At 44.2% G+C, this 21037-nt stretch overlaps 1 protein-coding gene across 3 annotated transcripts in view; it reads right to left on the bottom strand.

The window, feature by feature from the left end:
* LOC100084006 (N-acetyllactosaminide beta-1,6-N-acetylglucosaminyl-transferase-like) overlaps positions 1 to 20687 on the bottom strand; it is a 54085-nt gene extending 33398 nt beyond the window's left edge. The window contains exons 1-2 of one of the 3 annotated variants that reach the window (XM_029052901.2): positions 20039 to 20686; positions 19054 to 19738 (exon numbers count right to left, since the gene is read on the bottom strand). In XM_029052901.2, the coding sequence (XP_028908734.1) occupies positions 19054 to 19738; positions 20039 to 20125 (772 nt within the window). In that variant the 5' untranslated portion in view covers positions 20126 to 20686. Of the gene's footprint in view, positions 1 to 3929; positions 5599 to 19053 lie in introns of those variants that run through there. The other 2 variants (XM_029052899.2, XM_039910477.1) reach the window with 2 other exon arrangements.
* Positions 20688 to 21037: the final 350 nt, after the last annotated feature.

Genomic DNA, 21037 nt, shown 5'->3' with positions numbered 1-21037 from the left:
GGAGTAGCTGAGAAGGAGGGGAAGGAAGCTGGTGAGATTAGAAGACTGGGCCTGAGAGCCTGGAACCACAAGGCAATGGGGGAGAAAAAGATCCATCACAACAGAGTCCGAATTGATAAGACTACTGTCAGGGCCGGGCTACAGACCAGACTTTCTGCTAGAAGATTAATAAAGTAGACTATTAATAAAGTAGCCTTTGGTGTGCTCTGCCATTAATTTTAAATATATGTTTGTACACACACAGCCCCCAAAATTTGGAACATGGAGTTGAGCACACAGCTCAGGTGAAACTGCTTTCTGAAGAGGAAACAAAACTGCTGTGTTATTGGGAAGGGCAATTTTAACCTTGTACTTTAAAAAAAAAAAATGTCTTGAGTAGGTTGAATGAGAAAAGTGTTTTGATAAATGAGTAACACTAACTATAAAAAATAATCGACTTGTTTTAAATCTTAAAGTAATTGAGAAACTTATTGAAATTTTAGTGTCCAGAAATTAACAATTTCCTCTGATGGACTGTTGAAGAGAAGTGCTGTTTGTATATGGTTTTCCTAGCTTTGTTGAGAGATGTGTGTTTTCCCCCTAAGGGAGGAGTAGGAGCCACAGGTGAAACTACTTGCTAGCAAGATGGACTTTGACTGGGAAAGCAGAGACTCTGTTTGTAGAAGCAATTGTTCATTACAAAGCTAGACATTAAAAATAGAGGAGCCAGGGTGATTAAAAACCATTCTGGAAATAAAAGGCTAGCTTGGAACCATGCCAAGAAGCCTAAATGATGCAGTGACCTACCTACTGAACAAAGTGAATTGATGAAAGATAGCCCCCTCTGGGATCAGGATAGATTTATACTGGAATGACATTGAACTTAACTCTCTTTACCCTCCTTTAGTTTATGTTCTAATAATTCAGAATAATAGTATTTGTTAAGCACTTACTTACTATGTGCCAGGAACTGCTGTAAGCGCTGGGGTAGAAACAAGTTATTCGGGTTGGACACAGTCCCGGACCCTTGTGGGGTTCACAGTCTCGATCCTCATTTTACAGAGGAGGTAACTGAGGCACAGAGAAGTGACTTGCCCCAGGTCACGCAATGAACAAGTGGCAGATCTGGGATTAGAACCCAGGTTCTTCTGCAAGCACTGGAGGCTCTGAAGCTGGGTCTCGTTTCTGTACGTTCCTTAAGTCCTGAGTTTAGTACTGGGCACAAGGCAAGCACTCAACAATTCTTTAGATCAGTAGTCAGCAGCCTTTAGCTCTGGTCCTCCTTTGAGCTAAGCGTGGATCCTGGGCTAAGGAAAGGCCCTGTGTCCCACTGTCAGTACTGGCCCATTATGCTGCTCCCCACCACCCCAACCCCACCTCTCTCCCCACTTTTCATCCCCCTGGTAGCTGCAGCTCTTAGGAGGCAGCTGCCTGGTTCCATGATATAAGGTGTTGTGTGGTGTAATAATATTACATGGGAGGGTGGCCATTAGTTGTATAGCTCTTTGTTCACCAACTGCTCCCAGGTTTCATTTTGTAATAGGTTGGAATGGCATTTACTAAGCTCAGTGCACTGTATCAAGCACATGTCTCATGCAAAAAAGATTGCCAAGTCTCCTATGAAAAAAAGATTGCCAACCCCTGTTTTAAATGAGGAGGATGATGCAAACTGAGAATCTAAGAAAACTGGATCTGGTGCTGATGGAAAGGAAGAGTGCTGGTGAGAGAAGTTTGGAGGGGAGTGGCAGGGAAAGAAAAGAGTGGAGGGAGGAAAAAAATAAATAAAAGGGGAAGGAGGAAAGGGGTAGGAGAAACTCCTTTTGAGGCATGAGTCACTTTTTAACTGATTCTGACACCAGATACGGAGACTAAAAGGACAGAATTGGAGTCCCTAACCCATAGCCTAATCACTCCTGCCTGACAAGATCAGACAACCCAGAGGGCATTAGGGCATTTGTCTGGTTACGTGTTGAGTAAACCACACATTTGACTCTTCCAGTGTTGGCCTGGCTGTGGACTGGCACTTCCCCCTCAGCTGACATCTACCTTGGCTTCACTGATACCGGTCCTCTCCTGGTTCTCCTATCTCTCTGGTGGCTCATTCTCAGTCTTTCGTGAGCTCCTCCTTTACCTCTCACCCCCTCACTGTGAGTGGCCCTAGTTCTGAGTCCCCTTCTATTCTCCATCTACACCCACTTCTTTGGAGAACTCATTCACTCACATGGCTTTAAAACCACCACCTCTATGCAGATGATTCCCAAATCTACATCTCTAGCCCCCTCTCCCTCTCAGCAGTCTTGCATTTCCTCCTGCCTTCAAGACATCTCTACTTGGATGTCCTGCTGTCACCTCAAACATGTTTAATAGAATTCCTTTTCTTCCCACCCAAACCCTGTCCTCCCCCTGACTTTCCCCATCACTGTAGATGTCACCACAGTCCTTCCAGTCTTAGGGTATTCCTTGACTCCTCTCTCTCATTCAACCCATATATTAAATCACTAAATCCTGTCAGTTCCACCTTCATAACACTGCTAAGATCCACCCCTTCCTCTCCATCCAAACAGTTACCATGTTAACCCAAGCATTTATCCTATCCCACTTTAGTTACTGTATCAGCCTCCTTGCTGGCCTCCCTGCCTCCTGTCTCTCCCCACTCCAGGCCATACTTCACGCTATCCAGATCATTTTTCTACCAAAACGTTCAGGCCATGTTTCCCCACTCCTCAAGCACCTCCAATGGTTGCCAATCCACCTCCACAAACAGAAGCTCTTTACTATCAGCTCTAGAACACTCAGTCACCTTGCCCGCTCCTTCCTCACTAAGCTCTTTCTACCACTCAGTCCATGCACTTGGCTCCTCTAGTGCTAATCTTCTCACTGTACCTCGATCTTGTCCAACTCACCACCAAACTCTCACCTACATTCTGCCTCTGCTCTCCCTCTTCATAACCAACAGACAGTTACGGTCCCCACTTCTAAGCCTTACTGAAGGGACACCTCCAAGAGGCCTTTGCTGACTATGCCCTCCTTTCCTTCTCTCTACCCTTCTCTGTCACCCTGACTTGCTCTCTTTATTCATCCCCACAGAATAAAGAGAGCATACATGTGCATATTATATATATATATATATGTATATACACACACACATATCTGTAATTTTAATTACTTATATTTATGACTGTCTCCCCCTCTAGACTGAAAGCTCACTGTGAGCAGGGAATATGTCTTGTACTCTCCCAAGCACTTAGTACAGTGCTTTGCATATAGTAAACACTCAAATATAACTGATCTAACTTGGATGATCTCTAGTGACATCACTAGTAAACAACCCCAGAAGCCCAGCCATGGAAGGAGTCTCAGGAATTTGCCTGCTCTGCTGGAAGGAGGTGATTTTACCCTTTGCCGTAGCTATTAGACAGACCTCAATGACCCAACTAGGGTTGCTTTTCTCTCGTTATAATGAAGGTTTCTAGTTCTTTCACTAACACAAAAGTATTCCTTCAGTCAAAACAAATCCAGTGAGGCAACGTGGAAGATTACTGATGAGAACTGGAGAAATATCACCTCACTTCCTGGTGAAATGCAGCCCTCAGTGCTTGATTTTTTAAAGAAGTGTAGGGCATGACCAATTAAGGGCTTAATGTTCCTCCACCCATCACTTCAGGAAGCGTTGGGTAGGATATTGGTGGATTTACTTCATGTCAACATTTCAAAAAGCATTAACAAAGTATCTGTAGGAAATAAAACTCTACCTTTGAGAATTGGCAAACACTAAGTTGACTCAAGCCCTCAGCAGAGAAGCTGCTTTTAGGTCCCTAATTTTCAATACCTCTGTAGTCTAATCCAGAAGGGAATGTTTTTTGGATTTTCCAAAAAAATCTACATTATCTAATCAAGGATTCCTCAGAGCTGGTCCTGCCCTTAGGAATCAAAGGCAGAGCCACACATACCTGAAATCCTGTTGAGGGTCACCCAGAAATGCTCATCTGGGCTGTAAGTGTCCTTAGACCACAGAAGCAAGTCAACAGCCCGGGGGTCTTGGAAAATAAAGTTGGTAAACTCCCTTGTGAGAGCCACGTAAGCTGAGCCGAAGTAGATGGTCAGGTTGTGTGGGGGAGAGCTCTTCAGGACCTGGGTGTTTATTACATAGGAGCGCTCCTGACCCAAGTATTCCCTGTGAACATATCTCGTCCTTCCCACAGCATGGGCAGGAGGTAGCACCCCTGGGGTGATGTTCTTGCCTTTAAATCTTTTCAGGTGTCGAATGATCTCCCTGTTCGTCTTCAGGGGGAAATCTTGCCCACAGGTGTTGATGAGGTACTTCCACTGTGTCTCCGAGGCAGCGAGGTCCCTCATGCAGTTCAAGTCGGCCTGCAGCCGGGATATTCCGGCATAGACAACCGGCTCCAGCTTGGAAGCCACAAAGGCATTGGGGAAGCAGTCCAGTAATTTCTCCACAGCTGTTTTAAATTCGACCGCAGCCTTCTCGTCGACGTGGACACAGTACACGTTCTGGGGCATATAAATGGCCCTGAAGAGTCTCTCGAAGGTTTCAAAGTCCTTGTGGATGGCCATCATATAGGCCAGAGGAAATGCAGCTTCTTCCTCAGACAGAGGCTTGGTTATATAGTGACTTTGAATCAGATATTTATCACAAGAAGATTTGTCAGGTGATATCGTGAGACTATTTTCCCACAGGAATGACAATTTCCCTTCGAAAACTAATTTGCAGACTTTAGATAAACCAGACGTATCTGTTACACTGGATCTCTGAAAGCTATCTCCAAAACTGAAATTGAAGATCACTAGAAAAGTGATTCCAGTACAAACAGTAACTACCAAAAAACAGTGCATCTGTGAAGGCATTTTTAAAAGGGAGTACACATTTTAGACAGTCATTATCTTCTCCCAAAACTTACTTTTGTTGAAAAGTGGAAATGATGTTGTGTACAGCTGCCTCTTCTGCCATGGAGAAGGCGATGGTGTGATTTCCCTTTGCTGGCATTAGTAACTGTTGCTCTCTCACTCAGCTTCTCTCCTACCTTCTTTGTCTGAATCCCAGTAGCAGGTTGCTAAGCCAAGCCTTTTTTCCGACTCCCTCTTTGTGTCTGCAAGCTGTTTTCCTCTAGATGATGTAACCGTGCACCCTATTATACAGTCTTCTTTCAGATGCAATGTCTTTTCTTCCTCTCTTATGGTAACCACTCGAATACAGTGGATGGCAAAAATGCAAATCATGTTTTCTGCAGGCATGTTGTTTCCTGCTAGTCATCTAACAGACTGCAGCAATTTCTCTAGATAGAGAACACTGAATGGCACTAATAATCTTCCATTTACATTCAGCTTTCCCCCTAATACCCCAGCAAGCCAGATATATAGTGCACAAAAATTCTACGATGGGAAGCTTTTTCAAAATAAAACTGAAAACACAGGTATAAAGATGTGTAAAAATAGGATTTCAGATGCTTCATTTCTACACAAGAGAGCTTCCTTCCAACAGGCAGTTGTCAATTATTTAAAGATGCTGAAATACAGTTTTGCAATAGCTGGACTTTATGAAATGCTATGTGTTCTCATGAATCTTCATTCAAGAGTCCCAGTAACAAATTGGATTATCTAAGGAATGATTTAAACTTTTGGTTGTTGTAGTACAATAATTTGTCTCTTTATAGGCCCCTCTTAGGACCGATAACCAACCTCTATTTTTTTGTTCAACACAGGCAATTTTACAGAACACAGGAACACACTCTAAATTCCACTTGGACACCAGATCAATGGTATTTGACCATTATGTGGAAAGTATTCTACTAAGCACTAGTACACTAGAACAGAGTTGATGGATGCGATCCCTGCCCACAAGGAGCTTACAGTCTACATGGGAAGACAGGTATTGAAATGTTAGGGGAAAAAAAAGGAGTATAAAAATAGTTTATACTCTATGTGCTACGGGGCTGGGGTGAGCATTTAATTGCTAAATTGGTAACCAGATGCATTCCTTCATATTTTCTCCACTTTTCATCTCAGTTAATCCCTTCTACCTTCCTCCCCTCCCTTCCAGCCCAAGGTTTGAGATTCTAGAAATAACAGCACTTCTCATGAAAATGATCAGTGCAATCATTCATCCATTCGGTTGCCTTCCTGAACAACCAGCTGCCAGGGCAGTGGGGCGAAGAATGGGCAATGCACCCTGTAGGGGAGAGGAGAAGGTACTGGATTTCACAAAGTCGGCACACAGTGCACCTGGCTAAACGGCTGATTGTGCGTGCCTTGCCATAACTCTCCAGTGGCACACCTTCTTGTGGAGGTGAATAACAAGGCTCTGCTCAAGCAGAAGAGGGGAACACCAGAGTGGAAAGAAAACAAGTCTCTCTCCAAGCATCAACCCATGCAGTTGATATGTGCTCAAGAGTGATCTGGTTAACCTTCACGATTCAACAGGAACAGATTCAAATCTCAGAGATTTGTCAAAATTCATAAGTTCTCCGGATCTTTCGCATGGAGGTTTGGCTTGTTCTGAGTTGTTCTTTCATAGTAGAAGTGACATTTTTCCCTTCCATGCCAGCCAAGTACAAAACCCTACTGTTCAAGTAATCAGATAGATTACTTTGACTGTGAGTCCTATGTGGGACAGGAACTACTTCCGATCTGTTTATGTTGTATTGTCCCCAGCACTTAGCTCAGAGTAAGGCATATAATAAATATTTCAATACTACAATTATGATTAGTTCAGCTGGCTTTTGATCATCAATTCCAACTTTGTTATATTACTCTCCCAAGTGCTTAGTACAGTACTCAGCAAATAGCATTGATTGATCGTTACATAGTTACTACACCAGCAGACTGGTGGATCACCAGGGAAATTCCCATATATTAAAAAAAAAACTTCCAAGGGATTTATAGGCCAGGAAAGCTCATTTCTATCCCAGAAAAATTAGCTCCATGTACAATAAAGTTTAGGATCAGTGAACCCTTGGAAAAACAAGTCTGGAGTGGAAAGCCACCTAACTCCTACAAGGAAAATCATGAATCAGAAGTCCTTTTAAAGGCTCATTAAGAATGCAGATGAAGGGGAACCAGAGGAAATATATTTAGATTTTTAAAAGATCTTTGACTATGTTCCAGACCAATGGCTTTAAAAAAAGGAACAACTGAGTAAACATGAGATTGGAGGGCAGGTTCAGTCATGGCCAGATAACTGGCCAAAAGAAAGAAAGCAAGAAAAAAAGCAGTAGGAAGTAGCATAGCATTTTCTGAATGGAAATGAACTATTGGAGGCCCCAAGTATTTGTACTAAGTTTGGTTATGGGGTTTTTTTGTGTTTTTTTTTTTTTTAACAGCTTAAGTAGTCTAGAAGAGGGAGCATTCAGTTGGCATTTAGCCATTTAGTTTTGGACTTTGAATTCTTTAGGATCTCATAATCCCCAGCCCCAGAACTGCAATGACTAACCATAGTGTGAGAACTGACTGGACTTTCAGGGTTCTTGGAGTAGAAACCTGAAAAGTGTTTGCATATTCACTATACATTCCCCAAGTGTACTTACTGTGTGCACCACACTAAACAGTTGGGAGAGACCAATTCAACGGAGTTGGCGGACATTCCCTGCCCACAGGACTTCAGTCTAGAGGCAGGAGACAGACATTGATATGAATGATCAAAATGCACAGAGTGCCGTGGGGTGAATATGAAGTACCTAAAGAGTACAGATCCAAGAGCATAGGTGACACAGAAAGGAAAGGGAGTAGGGGAGAAAGAGTTTAGTCAGGGAAGACCTCTTGGACAACATGCATTGCCCATGAGCTATTATAAATATACATCCAAATGTCAGTCAATAGTATTTGAGCTCCTACTGTGTGCAAAGTATTATACTAAGTACTTGGTACAATAGAGTTGGTAGACAGGATCCCTTCCTCAAAGAACTTAGAGAGTATACCAAGTTCTGAGTGTGAATACACTCAAGTCATCTTATGAGTGTGATATTCAGCAAGGTTTCCAGTCTGCCCCATTTGGGGGTGGGGAACGGGGTCGGGGGGAAGCAAGGAAGGGAGGGGGGGGAACACACAGACACTTCCTCTGTAATATTTCCCACATCCTCTCCGTTATTCAATCCATTACTAAATCCTGTCAGTTTGACTTTCACAGTGTCGCTAAAATCCACCCTTTCCTCTCCATCTAAACTGTTACCTCAGTCCAAGCACTTATCCTATCCCATCTTGATTACTCTATCAGTGTCCTTGATGACCTTCCTGTCTCCTGTCTCTTTCCACTCCATACTCTCTCTGCTGCCTGGATCATTTTTCTACAAAAATGTTTAGGCCATGTTTCACCACTCCTCCAGAGTCTCCAGGGGTTGCCCATCCACCTCCGCAAACAGAAGCTCCTCATCGTGGGCTTTAAAACACTTAATCACCTTTCCCCTTCTACCTCACCAGATCTCCTACTATAACCCAGCCCACACATTGCACTCCTTTGCCATCCTTCATACTATACCTTGATTTCATCTATCTCACCCCTGATGTTTTGCCCATATCCCTCCTGTTTCTAAGGCATTTCCTGCAAATTATAACTTCCTTTGGTGGTTTAATAGATGTTAACTTGCCCAACCCAATTTAGAGCCACCAGGTGACCAGATTCCATTTCCTTGTGAGAAGGAACAAACTACCCTGTGAATTAACTCTATCAAAAATTAGCCAACCCTCACATCATCTTTGTGAGATGGTTAATTATTCCACAGCCACAGAACGATAATAGACTATTTACCAAGAACTGATGAAAATTACACCAGTCTGGAGTTTTGAATATAAGCTCTAGAGCCAAATATAAGTTCTAGTCCCAACTCTTGTGGCTTTCCTTCGTGACTCTGGGCAAGTAACCCACATATATGTTCTCAAGACATTTTTGTCAATTGGGTGTTTTTATAACCATTTTGCAAATAGAAAAACTGAGTATGAGGAATTGTGTGTGTGTACCGGGACAAACACAGTATCTATCTGTAATCTCATTTTATGCAACTCATCCTTCTCCCAAACTACAACTATTTCATGACCTAAAGGCTTACAATATCTCAAGCAAACTGCATCCCTTTCATTGGTTTAGGCTCTTCAAGAGCAGGGATCATGTGTTTCACTTTTATTGAACTTTTCCAAGCACCCAGTACAGTGCTTCAAAGCCCTACTGAGAGCTCACCTCCTCCAAGAGGCCTTCCCAGACTGAGACCCCTTTCCCTCTGCTCCCTCTCTGCTCCCCCAACCCTTCCCCTTCCCTCAGCTAAGCCCCCTTTCCCTCTGCTCCTTCCCCTCCCCTCAGCACTGTGCTCATTTGTATATATTTTTTTCCTTATTTTAATGAGGTGTACATCCCCTTGATTCTATTTATCGTGATTATGTTGTCTTGTTTTTGTCCATCTGTTTCCCCCGATTAGATTGTGAGCCCGTCATTGGCCAGGGATTGTCTCTATCTGTTGCCGAATTGTACATTCCAAGCGCTTAGTACAGTGCTCTGCACATAGTAAGCCCTCAATAAATACTATTGAATGAATGAATGCTCTGCACACAGTAGGAACTCAGTAAGAACCAGTCATTGGCTAATTCATGTATAACCACTGGATTCCTCCCATCCATTTAAGGTCTTAGCCATGGATGTTTCCTACTGTGAGAAAAGAGGAAGAGAGAAGAGAAGTTGTAGTTGGCTCTGTCTATGCTTAGCTTAGGGACACTACCACAAGAACTGGGGCTGCTGAAGGACTAGAGACTCTGCTCCACGTGGCAGAGATCCCAGCACAATCCTGCTTCAGGTAGTTATCCGTGCTCAAGGGTGATGGCGGGGTGGGGAGAGGAGGCACCTCTCGGAAAGTGGCAAGTCCCGTTCAGGCTTGGGGCCCTGGACAGCCAGACGGTTCTGTCTCCCTCTCTTCCATTTTCCCTTTCTTTCATTCACCTTATTATTCATCAGTGGTATATATTGAGTACTTACAGTGTGCAGAGCACTGTACTAAGCGCTTGGGAAAGTTTGATATAACAGTTATTGACACGATCCCCGCCTACATTATACTAAGTGCTGGTGCAGATACAAGATAATCAGGTTGGAAACAGTCCCTGTCCCACACGGGGCTCAGTCTCGATCTCGTCTAGCTCGCCGACGACCTCTCGCCCGTGTCCTGCCTATGGTCTGGAACACTCGCCCTCATCGTATCTGATAATTACTCTCCCCACCTAGGTCTTCTGACGTCCAGCCCTGTGCACTTTCCACTAGGCGATCCTGCCTCTCAAATACAACTCACATGACTGAGAGGATTAGTTTGCTGACCAAGGGAATATGGCACAAAGGCCTAGACTTAGCCCAGAGTCCATTAACGCTCAAAGACGTCAGTTGATCTCCTTAGTGACCACAGACAGGGCTTTTCCCCGCCTCCTAACCCTGTTCCCTATTTCTACTGGCTGGTGTTGTCAGATTGAGGGGGAAGTAATACCTAGGTCAGTGACTGCCTTCCACTGATTTAGCATACTGAGGGCAACCAATGTCATTTATTAAGCATTTACTTTGTATTATACTTTGTATTATACTACTTTGTTATACTTTCCCAAGCACTTAGTACAGCTCTCTGGCACAACCTAAATGCTCGGATAAGATTGATCGATTGCGGAGCACTGGACTGACCACTTGAAGTGCAATAGATTTGGTAGACAATCCCTGTCCTTAAAGAGTTTACAATCTGCAATGGATTATAGATAAAGGAAGCTGCAGAATTTAAGGCTATAAACCTAAGTGCTGTGGGGCTGGGGTGAGGATCAAAGTGTTTAAGGGGTATAGACCCAAGTGCATTAACAGTCCAGGAGAGTGAATACTGTAGGGAAGATGAGAGGTCAGGGAATGTCTCTTTGGGAAGATATGATTTTTAGAAGGGTTTTGATAATGGGTTAATAGTCATTTCTGCTTGAGCAATAGAAAACCAAAGCCAATCATCCAAGATAAGTTTAACAGTAGGAAAACTATGTGCCCAGTATTTTTCCCTTCTAGCAGATGGAAACAGAAATTAAATATTTGATCATCGGAGCCATTAAGGTCCTCATGCCCACGAACCAATCGGGAATCAGGTGACAGTGGATAGAGCACAGGCCTGTGTGTCCGAAGGACCTGGGTTCCAATCCCAGCTCCGCCATGTCTGCTGTGTGACCTTGGGCAAGTCACTTCGCTTCCCTGGGCCTCCATTACCTCATCTGTAAAATAAGGACTAAGTGTGAGCTCCACGTGGCACAAGGACTGTGTCCAACCTGATTAACTTGTATCTACTCCAGCACTTAGAACAGGGCTTGGCACATAGCAAGCACCAAAATAATCATCATCATCTCCATACTTAAAAGCTTCAGTGTGGTGGCAAGGTAACAGCCACTAAGCCACTAAGAGGTGAGTCAATAAACTACAGCATCACTTGCAGCAAAACCACCACGACTTCACGTCTAGGGATGGGAATATGGCTGATGTTTTGAAATGGGGCTTTTCTTCAATACTGCTTAGGTCTGTGGAGAAGCAGCATGGATTAGTGGATAGATCACAGGCCTGGGAGTCAGAAGGACTAGGGTTCTAATCCCAGCTCTGCCAGTTGCAGCTGTGTGACCTAGGGCATCACTTCTCTTTGCCTCAGATACCTCACCAGCAAAATGAGGATTAAGACTGACCAAACTGAATAGCTGATATTCACTCCAGTGCTTAGTACAGTGCCTGGCACATAGTAAGTGCTTAACAAAATACCACAGTTATTATTTTGTGGCTAGGAACAGTTCCCTTACTAATTAGCCATCTCACAAAGATAATGTGAGGGTAGGCTGATTATTGATAGAGTTAATCCAAGGGATTCTAATTAGAATTACTAGAAATAAAGGTTGGCCATTTCTCACAAGGAAATGGAACCTAGCCATCTGGTGGCTCTTAATTGGGTTGGGCATGTTAATGCCTATTGAAAAACCATGAAAAAAGTTTTGGAAGGAAATGCCTAAAAGTTCAGTAGACAATACACATTTTGAAAATGAATGGGTCCTAGTAGGCATATCTGGGTTCAACAGGCCCACACTCTTGTAATGTTCCTCCAGAACACACATGCCATAAAGACATGATAATAATAATAAGAAGAAGAAGAATAAATATTTAAGTGCTTTCTTTGTGCCAAACACTGACTTAAGCGCTGGGGCACGTAATCTGGTTGGAAACTATCCTTGTCCCTCATGGGACTCATGGTTTAACAACTCATTGTTTCCACTCAATGGAGTCTCCACCTTTAGGAAATAAGTATTTTACACTTCCTGTTTTAGATTCCATTTCCTCTAAGATCAAAACCATAATGCACTATGGAAGCAAAATGAGTCACATCCGAGCAACGATTCTCTTCAAGGATCCTTAGGAGGAGCTGTGAGACCTAATGTTAAGAGCTGAGGATTGGAAGTCAAGAGACTTGGGTTCCAACCCCAGCACTGCTACTTACCTGCTGGATGACCCTGGATAAGTCATTACACTTCTCTGTGCCCCATCATGCAGATGAAGAAATTGAGGATTAAATACCTTTTCTCCTTCCCTCTTAGATGAGCCCCATGTGGGATAGGGACTTTGATTGGGCTGATTTGTAGATAACCCACTACTTGGAACATACTAAGTGCTATAAGCAGCGTGGCTCAGTGGAAAGAGCACGGGCTTTGGAGTCAGAGGTCATGAGTTCGAATCCCAGCTCTGCCACTTGTCAGCTGTGTGACTGTGGGCAAGTCACTTAACTTCTCTGTGCCTCAGTGACCTCATCTGTAAAATGGGGATTAAGACTGTGAGCCCCACGTGGGACATCCTGATTCCCCTGTGTCTACCCCAGCGCTTAGAACAGTGCTCGGCACATAGTAAGCACTTAACAAATACCAACATTATTATTATTATTATAACCAACGAGATCACAGAGTTACAGTATGTTTGTCTGACAATGTGAACCTATTTTGATCTAGAGTTCCAAGTTACAGAAGAACACCGGTGCCCTCGTTCATGGCATTAAAATACTCTAGTGCAAGTTTTCCTTAAGGTGGGGTTTCACAAGAACGCAATGCTCACATTAGGGGAGAGTGGACAGTAATTTAGGCACTGAGAGAGCTGAGCTCAGTTACTTCCCTAAGCACTTAAACTTCTTTAAAGAAGAACCTGGGGGCAATATGGCTCAAACTAGATCAATCAATGGAATAGATTAAGCACTTAATGTCTGCAGAGAACTTCATTCATTCATTCAATAGTATTTATTGAGCGCTTACTATGTGCAGAGCACTGTACTAAGCGCTTGGAATGTACAATTCAGCAATAGAGACAATCCCTGCCCATTGACAGGCTTACAGTCTAATCAGGGGAGACAGACAACAACAATAGCAATAAAAAGAATCAAGGGGAAGTACATCTCATTAACGAAATAAATAAGGTAATAAAAATATATACAAATGATCAGATGAGCACAGTGCGGAGGGGAGGGGAAGGGAGAGGGGGAGGAGCGGAGGGAAAGTGGGGGAAAGGGGGCTTAACTGAGGGGAGGTGGGGGGCAGAGGGAAAAGGGGAAGCTCAGTCTGGGAAGGCCTCTTGGAGGAGGTGAGCTCTCAGCAGGGCTTTGAAGAGGGGAAGAGAATTAGTTTGGCAGAGGTGAGGAGGGAGGGCATTCCAGGACAGCGGGAGGACATGGGCCAGGGGTAGACGGCGGGATAGACGAGAACAGGGGACGGTGAGGAGGTGGGCGGCAGAGGAGCGGAGCCTACGGGGTGGGCAATAGAGAGAAGGGAGGAGAGGTAGGAGGGGGCAAGGTGATGGACAGCCTTGAAGCCTAGAGTGAGAAGTTTTTGTTTCGTGCGGAGGTCGATGGGCAACCACTGGAGGTTTTTAAGAAGGGGAGTGACATGCCCAGAGCGTTTCTGCAGGAAGATGAGCCGGGCAGCGGAATGAAGAATAGACTGGAGCAGGGAGAGACAGGAGGAAGGGAGATCAGAGAGAAGGCTGACACAATAATCCAGCTGGGATATTATGAGAGCCCATACCAGTAAGATAGCTGTTTGGGTGGAGAGGAAAGGGAAGATCTTGGCGATATTATAAAGGTGAGACCGGCAGGTCTCGGTGACGGATTGGATGTGTGGGGTGAATGAGAGAGCCGAGTCAAGGATGACACCAGGTTGTGGGCTTGAGAGACGGGCAGAATGGTCGAACCATTCACAGTGATAGGGAAGTCAGGAAGACGACAGGGCTTGGGAAGGAAGATTTACTAAACTTTGATAGAGAACTTTACAGTTGGTAGACAATTCCTGACTGCACCAGATCTACCAGTTAGTGAAGTGTTAAATTGAGGCAATTATCTAGATCATTTAAGCAAAACACCTCCTCTCACCTCAGTTACTTGGTTATTTCAGTTGAGTAATTTTCTCTCATGAATTTCCCCCAAAATTATTTGAATTATCTTCACTTTGCACTAACCCAAATTTTACTATTTTAGGATGAGTGAATGAAGATGTTTTATTTTAAACACTCATGGTGACCACCGAAAAGATATTACACTCCCTAAGCAGATTGTTGAGATTCTGTGTCTAACTACTCTTATATTGTACTTTCCCCAAGCACTTAACACAGTCTTCTGCACACAGTAAGCACTAAAATCTGATTAAGTTTCTAGATATTACAGTTCTGTGTTCTTATAGTTAAGGTTAATATGGAATACTTTTAAAAAACCAAGCACTCACCAAGGCATTTAGAATAAAAATCAGCTTTCAAAAACCTATAAAAATGAACTCAACAAGGACAGAGCAAGAGGAGAATCTACTTATAAATCCTTTCTTGCACTCGATTTTTCTTTGCACCAGTAAGTCTCTGAATAACTCAGTCACTTTTGAGACAGAAACTTGTCAAGTTAAAGAGGATGTTAAAAGTCAAGGAGTGCTATTCTCCTGCTTACGGAACAGAAAGGAGACCATTGAGCATCTCACACAAATGGAAAACATCAAGGAGAAATTCTTGCCTCTAACCTGCAATACCCTCCTTGTTCATATCCAACAGATCACCACTCTCCCCAACTTCTAAGTCCTCCTAAAATCATATCTCCTCCAAGAGGCCTTCCCTGACTGACTCATTTCCCCCACCCTTTTTACCCTCCCCTCAGTGATGCCTATGCACTTAGGTCTGTACCACTTAAGCACATTGATGCTTACCCCACATTTACAGACACATCCTTATACTCTGCCATTTCCCCTACCTGCAATTGATTTTAAGTGCCTCTCTTCCCCACTAGACTGTAAACCCCTTGAGGCCAGGGATCATGTATACCAACTCTATTGCACTATACCTTTCCCAAGCATTTGCTACAGTATATGCTCAATCAATAACATTGATGGATGACCATTCAACAGTGTGTTTCTAGACTGCACATGAAAAATGCAGGTAACAAATGAGAGATCTGACATTAATATTTAGACAGCTCTAATAATAGTGATGTTTATTAAGCACCATTCTAAGTGCTGGGATACTTAAACATTTATCCTACCAGATAATCTCTGTCCCACGTGGTGCTCACAGTCTAAATAGTAGGGAGAAAAGGGATTGAATCCCCCTTTTACAGATGAGGAAACTGAGACAGAGGTGAGCTAAGTCACTTAAGGTCACATACAGTAAGGCATGTAGTGGAACTAGAATTAGAACCCAGGTCCTCTGACTCCCAGATCCATGCTATTTCCACTAAGCCATACTGCTCCTACTTTCTTCTATGTCCAAATTTGGTATTCCTGGGCTCTTGGCAATAATTCTGAAAAGATGGAACTACATTGAAGATCTGAAGTCATTATTCAATCAGTGCTCACTGTGGGCAGGGAATGTGTCTGTTATAGTGTACTCTCCCCAGTGCTTAGGCTACCTTACTGCTACAGGCTCTCGTTATATCCCGACTAGACTACTGTGTCAGCCTCCTCTCTGATCTCCCTTCCTCCTCTCTCGCCCCACTCCAGTCTATTCTTCACTCCACTGCCCAGCTCATCTTCCTGCAGAAACGACCCGGGCATGTCACTCCCCTTCTTAAACACCTCCAGTGGTTGCCTATCAACTTCCGCTCAAAACAAAAAAACTCCTCACTCTAGGCTTCAAGGCTGTCGATCACCTTGCCCCTTCCTACCTCTCCTCCCTTCTCTCTTTCTACCGCCCATCCCGCACGCTCCGCTCCTCCGCCGCCCACCTCCTCACCGTCCCTCGGTCTCGCCTATCCCGCCGTTGACCCCTGGGCCACGTCCTCCCCGGTCCTGGAATGCCCTCCCTCCTCACCTCAGACAATCTAATTCTCTTCCCCTCTTCAAATCCCTACTTAAAAGCTCACTTCCTCCAAGAGGCCTTCCCAAACTGAGCTCCCCGCTTTTTCCCTCTGCTCCCTCTACCCCCACCTTCACCTCTGCCCAGCTCCTCTTCTCCCCCCTTTCCCTCTCATCCTCCCCCTCTCCCATCCCACCCCCTCAGCACTGTACTCGTCCACTCGACTGTATATATCTTCATCACCCTTTGTGATTATTTTGTTTAATGAGATGTACATCACCCTGATTCTATTTATTTGCCATTTTTTTATGAGATGTTCTTCCCCTTGACTCTATTTATTGCCATTGTTCCTGTCTGCCCGTCTCCCCCGATTAGACCGTAAGCCCGTCAAAGGGTAGGGACTGTCTCTATCTGTTGCCGACTTGTACATTCCAAGCGCTTAGTACAGTGCTCTGCACATAGTAAGTGCTCAATAAATACTATTGAATGAATGAATGCTCTGCACATAGTAATTGCTAAAAACAATTGAATGAATGAAATCTGAGTCCTTACTGTGTGCAGAGAACTGCACAATGAAGTTGGTAGATATTCTCACCCTTTAGAAGGACAGTCAGACATACGTAAGTGCTATGGAGTTGCATTGGCATCTTTTCTCCCTAAAGATGATGATGAGGAGGAGTTTAGTCCAGTTTCCAAAGGGAATTAACAATAACACGTGGGGGTGGGAGAGTGGTGCCCGAAGGTGATGTGGCAGAAATATTGTCGCAATGGTGATCTCTCTAGATGAGTGCTCACAGAGAGGTCAGGTCTTAGATTTTAAGATCCAGGAGGGCAGGGATTTATTTTTATGGTATTTGTTAAGCACTTACTATGTAGCCCGCAGCTTCTCCAGTGACTCTGCCTACCAGCCCTATTGTATTCTCCCAAGCAGTCCGTAACACTTAGAGAAGCAGCGTGGCTCAGTGGAAAGAGCACAGGCTTCGGAGTCAGAGGTCATGGGTTCAAGGTCCCCATTCAGCCGCTTGTCAGTTGTGTGAATTTGGGGAAGTCATTTAACTTCTCTGTGCCTCAGTTACCTCATCTGTAAATTGGGGATGAAGACTGTGAGCCCCACATGGGACAACCTGATCACCTTGTATCCTCCCCAGTGCTTAGAACAGTGCTTCGCACATAGTAAATGCCTAACAAATGCCATAATTATTATTACCACAATAAGTACTTCGGAAAAATGGATTGAAATTGCAAACATACAGTTGTCCTTTCTGTGTGTTCTCTTGCTTCCTTGCTTCTCATTCCTTATAAGGCTTTTGTTCAGAGAGTCACTCCTTTCTTGGTAACAATTGCCACAGTACTGATGGGCCTAGGCAGGTGATTCCCAATTTTCAGCTGGGTTGTTGTATTATCTGAGGCTTCATTTTACCACATTCTTGAACCTCGTCCTCTGCCCCTCTTGCTTTTGGTTCCCCTATTTCAGCTTTCCAAGGAGCGGCTGTTTGGGTATTCTGGTGTTGTTCCTCCTCGTCACAGGTCCCACCCAGCATAGCTTCAATGCCTAAATACCTTGTACCCAAATCACCAGTGGGAGAAAAATAAAGCTACTTGGAGTTTCAAGAGCAATTTACTAAGAAGGTGCTCAAAATAGTTTAGATGTACCAACTCCTTTATCCTTGAAACACCTTTGGTGGAGGGGGAAGGAAGAAGAGAGGTTGGTAGGAAGGTATAGGTTACCGCCTTATAACTAAAAACACAGTGGAAGATGAAAAAAAATAAAGAAATAAAAAGGAGAGTGCCAGAGCAGAATTCTGACCACAGATGATGCAGAGGCCAGTATCCTGCATTCCAAACAGTACTCTAGACATGGTAGCTGTCCGAAATAGCTTTTTACCCTCAGCTAATGCCAAGAAAGTGCTTTAATGGAGGCAGTAGAAGCTAAGGGAAGTACTCTTATCTCAGTTTCCATAAATTCTCATTTTCTCATGTAAAGCTCCAGGGGAATCTCTGTGTGTGTGTGTGTGTGTGTGTGTGGTACTGCATTTCTGTCTAGTAGAACTAGTTGAAATCAGGAAGTGGTCTTAGTCCTGACATGCTTCTCAAAGGGTCTGAATATTGAGGATCAGCTACGTTTATACTGCTAATGTTTTAAACAGGTCTTTAACTCGAATTCAACTTAATCTGCATATCAATCCAAGCTTTCCTTTTTCCTAGAGCTGTTTCCTCACCTCAGCCAAAGCAAAACAGTAAATACTCATTGAGCTTCTCTACAGTTGTCTAGGCACAGCTCCATTCGCATTTATTACTCTGGTACTGTTCTAAATTGGGGTAGTTACAAGTTAATCAGGTCAGATACACTCCCTGTCCCACAAGGGAATCACAGTTTAAGGAAGAGGGAAAGCAAGCACTGAATCTGTATTTTAGAGACGAAGAAGCTGAGGCACAGAGATATACGCGATCTGCCCAAGGTCACACAATTGGCAACCAGCTGAGCCAGGATTAGAACCCAGGTCTTGACACCCAGGCCTATGCTCCTTCTACTAGAACATACTGCTTCTCACATGCAAATCACAACTGGAAGTGAGGGCATTTTTATTAGATTAACTTAAACTTGTCATGAATAAAGGAAATAACACTACATAATCCTAGATGCCTGCATTCCCCGAACAGGCTGCATCAAAACAGAGACAGAATATACAAATGGACAAGTTAGTCCCACAGAAAGTTTGGGCTGGCTTTCTTGCTCTGCCCAGGAAGTTTCCCATCCATAAATAAGCAAGAATTAAACATGGAGCCACACCTACCTGGAATCCTGTTAAGGGTCACCCAGAAATGCTCATCTGGGCTGTAGGTGTCTTTGGACCAGACAAGCAAGTCGACAGCTCGGGGGTCTTGGAGAACAAAGTTAGTAAACTCCCTCGTGAGAGCCACATAGGCAGAGCCAAAGTAAATGGTGAGGTTGTGGGGAGGAGAGGGCTTCAGGGCCTGGGTATTTATCATATAGGATCTCTCCCTGCCCAGGTGTTCCCTGTGAATATATCTGGTCCTTCCCATGGCGTGGGCAGGAGGTAGCACTCCGGGGGTGATGTTCTTGCCTTTAAATCCTTTCAGGTGTTTAATGATCTCCCTGTTGGTCTTCAGGGGAAAATCTTGCCCACAGGTGTTGATGAGGTACTTCCACTGTGTCTCCGAGGCAGCGAGGTCCCTCATGCAGTTCAAGTCGGCCTGCAGCCGGGATATTCCGGCGTAGACAACCGGCTCCAGCTTGGAAGCCAGGAAGGCATTGGGGAAGCATTCCAGTAATCTCTCCACAGCAGCTTTAAATTTGACTGTGGCCTTCTCATCCACGTGAATACAGTACACATTCTGGGGCATATAGATGGCCCTGAAGAGTCGCTCGAATGTCTCAAAGTCCTTGTGGATGGCCATCATGTAAGCCAGAGGAAATGCAGCTTCTTCTTCAGACAGAGGCTTGGTTATATAGTGACCCTGAACCAGATATTCATTACAAGTTGGTACACTGAAGAAAGTTTTTATTGCACTATCCTCTAAAAAAAACATCTTTCCTTCTAGAATTTGATCACAGACTTCAGCTAAGACAGAAATATTTGACACAATTAGTTTCTGAAAGGTTCTTTTCTTCTGTAACTGGATATTGTACGCTAGCACAAAAATTAGCACAATGGCAACAGATAAGACAAAAAGGCATTGCTTCCACGAGCTCATCCTCAAACATGAGCTAAAGTAACGTGGGGATCACCCCAGTCTAGTTTATCAAAGAGAAGATACCTTCAACTCTTGTCCATGAACTCCATGCGCCTCCTCTGTAGTTGCCGTTGTCGATTCACACTGCTGATCCTCTTCGCTGCCTTGCATTTACTTCAGAGCCCCATTTCCACATCCCATCAACGGAGCTGTAAATCCAGCTCAATTGGGTCCGTTCGGCTGATTCCTTTCCGAGTCCGTGCCTTGCTGCTACCTGATAACTGCCTGTCGTCCACGGATGCTGAAGCTCATATGCTCTCCTCTGTCTCGTGATTAAAATCTACTTGTGAAAGAGGTTGCTATTTCCAGGGAGTCACAGTCATAGATTTCAACAGTTTCTTTTTCTCTGGCCCGCCGAAATCCTGCACTGTGTCAGCTACCCCGTTTCCTGTTAATCATTGCGTTGTATATTGTACTTTGGGCTTGTTTGCTTAAACTGCTGCCAAGTTAGAAGCCTCGATTCTCCTCGTGGGAATCCTGGTGTGTCCTTTCATGAATAAATATTACTCAAATATAAATCATTAACCCCTTCCCCTCCATATTTTTGTTGACGTATTGTTTTGCAGATTCTTGTAATTTACCAGTTCAGTAAGCCAGGTGTCTCCTTGGTGCCTAGGACTCTCCCTGGGAGTAAATCCTCCTGGGATGCTTGGGGAGACACTGATTAATCCTTTTCGGTTGCCAATTCCATTCCGTACCCTGAATGAAGAGGCTTACCGCAGGCACGTCATCTCAACCTTTATCGAAGGCTCCAGGGTTGGTTGTGACTTGGACTTGGAGCTGTGAGGAGCCTGAAATTCTGCTCCTGTAGCCACAGTACCTCACTGCTCTTTCCCTCCGTATCGTTCTCCTTGTCTTTTATATTCATTCCGTGTTTTTACCATTCCTCCTTCCTTCTGAGTCTGTCATTATGCCCTCGTCCTTCCTTATTGTTAGATTGCGAGCTCTGTGGATTTTTCCCCAGTGCTTAGTACAGTATTTTGCACACAGTAGACGCTAAGTAAATACTACTAGTACTATGGT

The sequence above is a fragment of the Ornithorhynchus anatinus genome, chromosome X2, assembly GCF_004115215.2.
Source record: "Ornithorhynchus anatinus isolate Pmale09 chromosome X2, mOrnAna1.pri.v4, whole genome shotgun sequence".
In the NCBI taxonomy this organism is placed as follows: domain Eukaryota; kingdom Metazoa; phylum Chordata; class Mammalia; order Monotremata; family Ornithorhynchidae; genus Ornithorhynchus; species Ornithorhynchus anatinus.
Note: the sequence above shows the minus strand (reverse complement) of the source record. Positions and strands in the feature narration are given on the sequence as shown.